The following is a 9867-nucleotide window of genomic DNA, read 5'->3' as shown; positions in this document are numbered from 1 at the left end:
CCGGACTCACCTCAGCAGGTGTTTTTTCATCTAAATAATCTAAATCTTTTTAAGTGAGAAAGCCCACCGGAAAATTTAATCATTGCAGTCAGTTCATCCAGATTATTATCCTGCCTATGTTTTAAGTTAATTTATGCGTCAATAAACGAAGAAGAAGGGGAAACTGGCATGTCGGATTTAGCGCAGCTGTTTAATTCAGAAACAGAGGATGAGGACTTTGAGGGGTTTGATTAATACTTTGTAATAAATACATGATACTGATCTTTTGTAAACTTAAATTTTGTACCATGTAAGCAGTTAATGTCAGTTTCATATTTATTGGAGCTTAAAAATTGACTGAACAGGTGTCGATAAACCCGTTTAAGGAAGCCACTTGAGTCTGCCTAAGCTTCGAGAGTTACACTACAGAAGGGATAATGAGCAAATTACCTCCAATCTTTTTAAGAGTTTAACACAGATTCGACCAAGAATAAAAGCAGCCACCTGACTAGAGAGGACATGAGAGGTTTACTAAAGAACATTAGCAAACATGAAGACCGCATCAGGAACAGAGGACACAGGTCAGGGTTAGTTTATAATAATGAGACCAAGCTTTTTAAGTCTCACAAAGAATTATTTAAAACATCATTTAAGGCAGGCATCCCCAAAGTCGGTCCTCCCCAAACTCGAGGGCCGCTGTCCTGCAGGTTTAAGAGGTTTCCCTGCTCCAGCACAGCTGATTTACATTGATAGTAAATTAACAGGCTTTTGCTGTACTGCAATCATCAGAATCAGCTGTACTAAAGCAGAGAGAGCTCTAAAACCTGCAGGACAGTGGCTCTCGAGGACCGACTTTGGGGATGCCTGATTTAACGACTGAAAACCTTCAAAGATCAAGCCGCCTATCTCAGATGATGCCTGGCCAATGAACGTGGAGAAACTAGAAGCCTAAAGTCCTTTTGCACCTCTGAAGGAGCTATGCCGAGTTATAGCTCAGGTGGTAAAACATTATAGCTCAGGGTCGTTTCTCCTCCTCCCGTGGTTGGGGGTCAGATTTCCTGGGTTGGCCCCTCCTAGGGGCCTTTGCTCTTGGGGTCCCTTTGGGTGTCTAGGGCTTTGGGTCACCCGGTGCATGCTTCGGTGCTCTGGAGGGGCATCTCTTTGACTCTTCACAACCACTATTGAGCATTATTCCTTTGAATAAACTTTCCATGCACAAGTGCACTCTCACAAACAACTACAGGTTCTTGGTTCCAGGTACTTATAGATTCACTTCCATACAGAAAGCCCATATTCTTATCTTCAGCTATCGCAGTAAACATGTCAATTTAAATAATACTACTTATTTTTCAGCAATAGCATCAAGGGGCTACTTTATCGTATCTCTTATATTATATCTGTTGGTTGTGCTGTTCTTTTTACATCTCTTTGCAGGTGATGAAGCAGACTGAAAACGTTTTATTGTCATCTCCTCTTTCTTTCATATTTTCTCCTTTTTTTCTGTTTTTCCTTTCCTGTTCTACTTACATTGCAGTGTCCATAAAATCTGTAATACTCCCAGCATGAATTATAATAAAAGCTATTTATATGCATAAATCAAGCGGAACACTATGGCGATAGCCGTACTGCTCTACTTGTGAAAGCAAAATCTGTTAGGCTCTTTATGGGTTCAAGATAATTATTAATATTGCCACATTGCCAGACAGGACACTGTATAAAAAAAAAAAAAAACTAAAATAAAAACAAAACTAAGTTTTCTCCTTTTTTAAATTTTTTTATACAATTTCTTGTGAGTGTTCAACTAATGACAATAGAGATGGAAAAATCCAAATGAATGTTTGTTGTATATTGCAACAGTCATTAACTGATTTGGTTATTAGATCAAATTGTCAACCAGAGTATATAAATTATAATTAATTTGTTGAAAAATATAACAAAAAAAACAAACAAAAAAAATTATATATATATAAATAAATCCCACCCAGAGCAGTGCTTAAGCAACATTGGCAAAAGAAATATAAACATTTTCAGGGATGTAAACTATTGGAGTTGTGGCAGATATCCCATATAAGTCCAAATATAAGTTTGAAAAAATTATTTTTTTTAGATTAAATAATAACCAACATATTGATAAAAAAAAGTACCTTTAAATGATAAAGATATCTCTTTTTCAATTAATCAAATTTAGAGCTTAATCAATAGCTGCAGCCCTAATAGAATCTCAAACCTGCATAAATGTTTATATCTTTCTGCAATAGAGCAGAGCAATACATAAAGTGTGTCAAGTTTGATACGTTCAGTTTTTGTGCATGTTTTTAATTCAACAGTATTTGTAGGACAGTAAAAATTAAATTTGAACGGGAAACTAAATCTTTTTGTAGCCTGCTTTTGCAAACCATCGCATCTTTTTATGGACCTTTAGTTTATAAAATTAGTTTACCTCAATGTAATTAAGCGGATATCATGTATTTCACAAATAAAATTGTACCTTGTTTGTTTTAGAACCAAATAAACAGTTCATGCTGTATTTTTAATAAGAACTCTCCTTTTGCACCACGCATGTTGCTGAAGCTAACTGTACATGTCACATGGGCACGAGATAAAATGAGTGCCTTATTTTCATATTTCAAATGGACAAAATATAAAATAGTAATTCACAGAAGAGCAAGTTTTATCATAAAAGCAGCAATGGTGTGAATACTTTACCAAGTTGCTTTTAAAACAAAGTCGTTGAATTAAACCCAGCGCGCCTCTGGACTGTTTTCAACCATATTTCCGCATTCGTCACCGAACGTACCATTGATAGAAGTTCGGGGGTTTTGGTCTTTGATAAAACTTAAAATAGAGATACTTTAAAAGAGTATTAGGAAAGAAATGGAATTGCCATACTTTTATTTTATCTTTAGCTTGGAAACCGCATTTAAAAAGATCGCAAAATATGAAGCAACTAAAAAATATATATATGAAGACGACAACTGGTACTTGCTTTGATTTGATTGGCTGGGAGGCAGAACGTCATTTTCGATTTAAACGTTCAAATCTGCAGCTCATAATCTATCTCGTTGACTCGCTGGAAACAACAGGTTTGAGCTCATATATTCAAGGCTTTGTGACTTTTTTTTACGTATTTTTGTGCAACACGTATGGATCCATTGGTTTAGATCTGCTTTAAACAGATCATCAATCGTAATAACAATTATATCTGTAGGTTCTTAAATTTATCCCTGTCTATTTGTTGTTAAAGGTCAAAAAGAAATACAGATCATCGAGTACTTTTAGACTGACATTCTTTTTATTTAGCTGGTTACTCTTTGTTTTCCTTTTTTATATACATGCAATGGGACAGCTCTACCAACAGGTGTGCATGGGACCCACATGAGTTTCATTCAGGCTGGAAACATAATAAGACTACCAACGTGTTTACATAAAGTCCATTTGAGTGAACAGGATAAGAAGTTCTTGATTTGAGTTTCTGTGGGTTATAATACCCACAGAAACGTCTTGATAACATCTGCTTTCTTTACCTGAAGGAATAATTATTTTGTACTTTTTAATCACTACTCTATATTTAGCTCATTGGATTTGTATTTTGTATATTTCCCTGCATAACACTGCTTTGTGAAAATAAACAGACGTATGGCCTGATATGGGGAAATCTGTTAAAAAGTGGAAATATTTAAACTGAATCGAATCCGTCCATTAGAGACCCAACAAAAACAACAATGCTGGAATGTGTCCTCACCACATTTCACCGTACCTGAAAAACCTGCTGTGTGTCTAGGCCAACTGTTCACAGACCAGGCTTTAATCATGTAACTTGTATTTTAGAGAACAATGGAGGCATTTGAAGATCATCTAAAGCTGATGGTGAAAACCTTCCGAAAGGAGAGCCACAGGGTTTTACAGTCCGAGAGGAGCACAGTTCATGGAGCCGACAGCATGCTGATGATCCTCCAGCTGGCCATGGCAGAGGTCAATAAGCAGGTAGCAGTTCATCTCACTCATTTGCTGGTTTCTAAAGATCTAACCTGGGGTAAAAACAAAATGAACAGGGTGTGAAAAAACTATAAATCAGTTTAAAAACAAATATTTTATTCCAGCAGCATAATCCTAAGAACAAAAATGTAATTTTACCCTAATGTATCCTATGGGAAAACTTCTCAGTATTATGAAAAAGTTTTTATTTGTTTTAAATTTTTTGGGTTTTTTTTTTTTATTAACCGCTGAAGACCAAATTGGAAAGGTTAAAAATTAACATATCTGTTCGTTTTACTACAGTCAAACAAATTAGTTTAATTTTTTTTTTTTGAATGAATCCATAAGATTTTTTATTTATTTTTATATTTAAAACCAGTAATACTATGCAGTTGGAAGAAAGTACGTCCCACGGCATCAGAGGTCCTTCACCATATTTAATAGAACGCCTGAGATGCTTTTCTACTTTTTCCTCCATTTTTTTTTTTTTGGTGATGTCATGGAAGAATAAAAATAATAGGTTGATCAACTTTCCAAATGTTTGTCTTCTGTTTTTTTCTCCTTTTGATCTGATTGGTCGTTGGCTTCTCCTCTCACTGACAGCATGGTGGAGAGTTCAAAGTGGCCCTGAGCGACGTCTTGATGACCTGGAAGCACCTACTGTCAGACAAACTTCAGCTGCCGCCACCCAGCTCTGCTCGCCTGGAGAACTACGATCTCTTCCTGGCGGCGTATCAGTCATTCCTGAAACGCTCCAACACTCTGGATCTTGTGGATGTTCTGGCTTTTTACAAACAACTTCGAGGGGTAGACTCTGATCCAGAAGAACCAGTGAGTCCGGTGAGGTTGAAATCAACATTTTATCACTAGAGGAGTTAAAGATGAGAATAATGCACCCAGAGTGCCTCACAAACCAGCCATAGAGTCCAGAGACCAACTAAGAGCACTTCGTAATTATGAAGTTAGAGGAAGGCATAAGGTTAACATATTTCTGCTCTATGTAATAGAGTCAAACTGTGTTTAATTAATTCCCAGCATAGATCCAGCTGTTTTGAGAGGGCCTCTGATGTTTGATAGTGAGCATTAGTGAACAAACAGAATCAGGACCAAATAACAGCTATATCTGAAGGGAGTAAGAGGAAGTAGGAACCAGTTTCTTTTTTTTTTTTTCCTGCATTCAAAATGTATTCTGTGGTTGCAACACTTTGCATCACCCTGAACCTACAAGCCCCCCAGTGAAGCATGAGGGTGGCTGTATTATGCTGTGGGATGCTGTTCTCATGTAGGGACAGGGAAGCTGGTCACAGGTGCCAAGATAAGAAACTTTTTGTTGTGTACCACACAAAATCGCAATAAAGTATATCTTTTTGGAGGAATAAAGGGGAAAAAAATATGAATCCCTCTAAAACTTTCCTCCTATTTCTTTTTTACCAAGATGCGACTGTTTGATTTCCTATCGGGTAACATGGAAGCCCCAGATCTCCCAGATTCATTAGTTCCTTTAACACCATCTAGACAAAGCAGGAACTATGGCTGCCAGGTACGTCCACCACTGTAATAAATCCTCTCCATTTTCCCTCCTCTTACTTATGTTACTGTACTAGCCTGCAAATCTTTACACCTGCAAGCAATGAGCTAATCTTCTCTGTTTTCTTGCGTTCCTGTCTGGAATCCATCCTGTTCATATTGACAGGAACTCTATATCACATCACTCAGGTTTAGGGGTGTAATGGGAAGTGAATTAGGGCCCAGATGTGGAGCTCAACAGGAGCTTCTGCAGCGCAGTAGGCTTCTTTCTTCTGTAACTTCCTAATTTATGAGGTTTCAGTCAAAACCTGCTGCTATATTACCACTATTATAGAGGTTTCATTCTTTATGAGTTTAACTCAGCCAACTGTTCAGTGCTTTAACAATATGGTGTTTTGGGGTTATGGTGAATTAATAGAAACGTTGGTACAATTATGTATCTGACATAAACACATAAAGCATGGGTATACCAAAAAAATAGAATTTTGTCTTAATGTGAAATCTAATGATGAAATGATCTTTTTTCTTTATTGGAAAAGATAAAAAGGGCCGTGAGACGAGTTTTCTGCTCCTATCTGAGTTTGCTGGTGAACTCTAAAAACGACATGGCCCTGGCCCTCACCCTCAACGTCCCGAGTCGCTCCCTGGATCGGCAGGCGTTTACCGACATCAAGCGTGCTGCACGGGGCAGCCAGACTTCTCTCTTCTTGGTAAAAGACACCAGACATATGAGCAGCTCACGCTTTAAGTGAAAACCATGGAGTAATTTTTCTTGCTGGGGGTTCTTCTGTGCCGTTTGCAGGCTGTGACATCCTTCGTTCGAGCCATTCAGCTCGGAGGGAAGGGGTACGCACCGGCAGAGTCTGATCCCCTAAGGAAACATACTAAAGGCCTGTCAGACTATGTCCTGTTTATGGACAATCTGGAGGAAATTCTGGGGGAGATTCCTGATCCTAGGTATCCAAAACAGTTCATCTTAACTTGAATTAGTGTAAATTATTAACTTGTTTATTGTTCAGTTGTGAAGGTATTCTTCCTAATGTATTGACCAAAGCTAGTCTCTTATCTGGTTTTAAGCACTTTTAGTCAACAAAACTACGCACCGCACATTATTTCATGTCATCAGGCGGTTAAAAAGAGATGAAGCCAAATCAGGAAAGTACAATTCTACATAGCCGCTAAGACTGATCCTGGTTCTGCTGGAGGTTTCTTCCTGTTAATAGAGAGTTTTTCCTCTCCACTGTCGCTATAAGCATGCTTAGTGTGAGGGATTGCATCAGTAAATGAGCCGATGCAATCAACTGGTTTTCCTTAGATAGAAAACTTTTAATCAATCTGACTGTATGATCTGGTGAGCGATAAAGTGTCTTGAGATGACATGTGATGTGAATTGGCGCTATAGAAATAAACTGAATTGAATACAGGAAACCTTGTTTTATAAAATGTTTCTGAAATGCAAAAAAGTATACTACGGCTGAAAAAAATGAAGCGGATTAATTGTGATTAATCGATTATTGAAATAATTCAGTATTCAATTAATCGTTAACTGGAATATAGAGACTCTAAAACATGCCTTTAGCTGACAGAGCAACCCGCTTAAAGCAGTAACTGTACTAAAAGTGTAAAAAGAAAATATGTAGACATTTTGCGTTGAAATTCGTAGGGAAGTCATATTTAAATTTCAAATCATTCTGGCTTAAACATGTATATAAATGTTATCTTTATCAGACCATATTGTCCCAAAAGTTAGAAAATTTCTATTATAAAGAAATAATCCCGTCTTAAAATCAGTTTTTTTCCCCCGTTATTTTATGCAGGCCAGTTAGTTATACTAGAGATGCACGATATAATCGGCCCCCTATCGGTATCTGCCTTAAAACTTAATATCGGACATCGGCCACCCCACCGATATTTAACCTGATATTTGATCAGCTTCTGAGTTTTTAAAGTCTAAAAAAAAATACTACTTCTTCTTCTTCCTCAAAAACGTATTTTTTACAGACTTAAAAACTTCTAAAGATGAGGGGAAAAAATATTGATACATTAAAATATCCCAATATCTTCATATGCTGATATATTGCCATTTAAAAACACCATATCAATCTCTTTTACTAATGAAATATTGCTATATGTCATTGTTATGCTACAAAATCCCCCAAAAATGTACTAAATTTTGCCATTTTTTTATATGTTGATATATTGACGCGGTATCGATCTATTTTACTAACAAAATCTCACAAGAATTTGCAAAATATCACGAGAGTTTGTAACAGAACAATGAAATTTCACGAGATTTTGAAAGTAAAATAGATCGATACCGCGTTTTAAAAATCAATTTGATATCACCATATGAAAATATATTTGAGTATATTATTTTTCAAAGTGTCAGAAATGGATAACAAAACTGCTATTTTCAATGACTACTTATTTTTGTCCAGCTTTAACATCGGTATTGATATCGGTTATCGGCTACATGAGTTTTAAAATATCGGCATATCGGATATCGGCCAAAATCCCAATATTGTGCATCCCTAAGTTATACGTCAGCTCGTACACCTAAATTCAGCCACTATATCAACAGTCATCTAATTTTTTTCGGTAAAAGCATCTTAATTCATACACGCAGCTAATATACGCAAAGGTTTTAAGACAAAAATATTTTTCGTCTGTCAATCTGCTCTATCCGGAACTCCTCCAATGGAAATGTTTTAGTTTCACTTGGTTTAATTTCGCAAAAGTCTTTTTTTGAGGAGCTTTTTTTTTTTTTTATTAATTGCAAAAAAAGAATTGACAGATGAATCGATTTGCAAAATATTCGTTAGTTGCCACCCTAAAGTATACGGATTACATATCATGCAGTGTTAACCTACGACTAATACAACCGGTGTGGTGAAGATGATTTGCTTAAAAGAAATGTAAAATCATTGCAGATGTTTTGATTTCTTCATTACACGAACTGTGTTGTAAATGAAAATCTGATAGGATATGACAGGAACATTTTTATTCCTACCAACCTTCAGTGTTAGCGATAAGCTAAGAAAGTCTCTGCAGAGCTTTGAAAATCTTCCATTTGTTGCTATAAGTTTATAAAGCATATTTAATATCCATGACGTTTTAAATTGAAGTGCATGTTATTCCTTTCTGGTAAAATTCCCTTCTCTGTAACATTTTGTCCTGAAAGCTGCACCTAGCCCCTCCTGTTGGGGTCCACCGCTCAGACTGCTGGGAAAGTTTCCAGCTCCTTCGATAAGGAGCAGACCTTCACGCACGAGCTCCCTGAAATCGCACCTGTAATCATAAAATACACCTGTTCCACAGCAGGTTATTATTTCCACGAAATCCAACTGATGACTTCTATTCATGTGTTTTTTAAGATAACACCAAATCAGCACGTTGATTTTTGCTACATCAAAGCCGGCCTTTGATGATCAATCCTCGAGCTCTACGTCATCACACATTATGTTTTGGCTCCTCAACACAAGTGATTGTGGTTATTTTGCCATGTGATCATGTAGGCCTGGAAGGGAAAATGTTTCCGTTGAGCCGTAACATATTGTCATGTTTATGCAGCGTGAACTCTCTGCTCCTTTCGGAGAGGATCTCAGTCCGTCACTCTAATGAGATGTTGATTACCTCGTTTAGCAGGGCCTTTACGCTCTCTGCCTACTGAAGTTTTCCCTCAAACACCTTCTGTGATGATATCAGAGCCTGTTTTTCATTGAACATCTGTTTTCCTGAATGATATCGCTGCTGAGCCTCTGAAACTTGTTGTTTGTTGAACTATTCCTGTTTTTCTTGTTGCATTTAAACTCTGATTTAAAATGACTATCCCTTTGGATCTGTTTGTTTGTTGGATTTTCAGCGTTTGTGGAGCCAGACTGCTGGCCGCCATCAGAGCAGCACTGGTGAAAGGACGCAGTAGTGGCGATCCGGTGTACGCCGCAGCGGACGACACTACAAAGGAGCTGAAGGAGAGGATGGTCCAGCTTCACCAAATCCAGAAACAAGCTGCCAATATGGACGGGACGGGGATAAGCCCAGCCAGGGTATGCTTCATCATCATCATCTGTGAAGGATGTATACAGGGACGGATTTAGGAAATTAGAGGCCCTAGGCAAAGACAGGCATGGGGCCCTCTAAATTGAGAAGACAGCACATAAAACAGACCCATTAGAGACAAACGGACCCATAGACATTATTTGTTCTAATTTTTGTCACTCCCTTCGTATCTCTTTTATTGTTTTTTTAATGTTTTCTTTTGTCCCTTTTTTCTTTTCATTTTTGAAATATCCTCAGCTGACATTTCATGCTGTCTTAAAGGCATACTATGCAACATTTTTCAGTTAATTAATGTGTTCCATAACGTTTTGAATGATTAAATGAGTC

The 9867-nt window shown here is 37.3% G+C and overlaps 2 protein-coding genes across 4 annotated transcripts in view; one reads left to right on the top strand and one right to left on the bottom strand.

The window, feature by feature from the left end:
- Positions 1 to 2770, bottom strand: part of nup37 (nucleoporin 37kDa) — a 28183-nt gene extending 25413 nt beyond the window's left edge. The window contains exon 1 of the mRNA XM_015375582.1: positions 2686 to 2770. The gene's annotated coding sequence lies outside the window, so the exon portion shown is untranslated. The remainder of the gene's footprint in view (positions 1 to 2685) is intronic.
- A 228-nt stretch (positions 2771 to 2998) lies between these two features.
- The window catches only part of parpbp (PARP1 binding protein), a 16865-nt gene continuing 9996 nt past the window's right edge, over positions 2999 to 9867 (top strand). Inside the window, exons 1-7 of one of the 3 annotated variants that reach the window (XM_015375495.1) lie at positions 2999 to 3062; positions 3808 to 3963; positions 4558 to 4785; positions 5390 to 5494; positions 6021 to 6191; positions 6284 to 6438; positions 9344 to 9527. In XM_015375495.1, coding sequence (XP_015230981.1) covers positions 3814 to 3963; positions 4558 to 4785; positions 5390 to 5494; positions 6021 to 6191; positions 6284 to 6438; positions 9344 to 9527 — 993 coding nt within the window. In that variant the 5' untranslated portion in view covers positions 2999 to 3062; positions 3808 to 3813. Of the gene's footprint in view, positions 3063 to 3161; positions 3184 to 3807; positions 3964 to 4557; positions 4795 to 5389; positions 5495 to 6020; positions 6192 to 6283; positions 6439 to 9343; positions 9528 to 9867 lie in introns of those variants that run through there. The other 2 variants (XM_015375479.1, XM_015375487.1) reach the window with 2 other exon arrangements.

The sequence above is a fragment of the Cyprinodon variegatus genome, unplaced genomic scaffold, assembly GCF_000732505.1.
Source record: "Cyprinodon variegatus isolate N-32 unplaced genomic scaffold, C_variegatus-1.0 Scaffold7, whole genome shotgun sequence".
Classification (NCBI taxonomy): Eukaryota; Metazoa; Chordata; class Actinopteri; order Cyprinodontiformes; family Cyprinodontidae; genus Cyprinodon; species Cyprinodon variegatus.
Note: the sequence above shows the minus strand (reverse complement) of the source record. Positions and strands in the feature narration are given on the sequence as shown.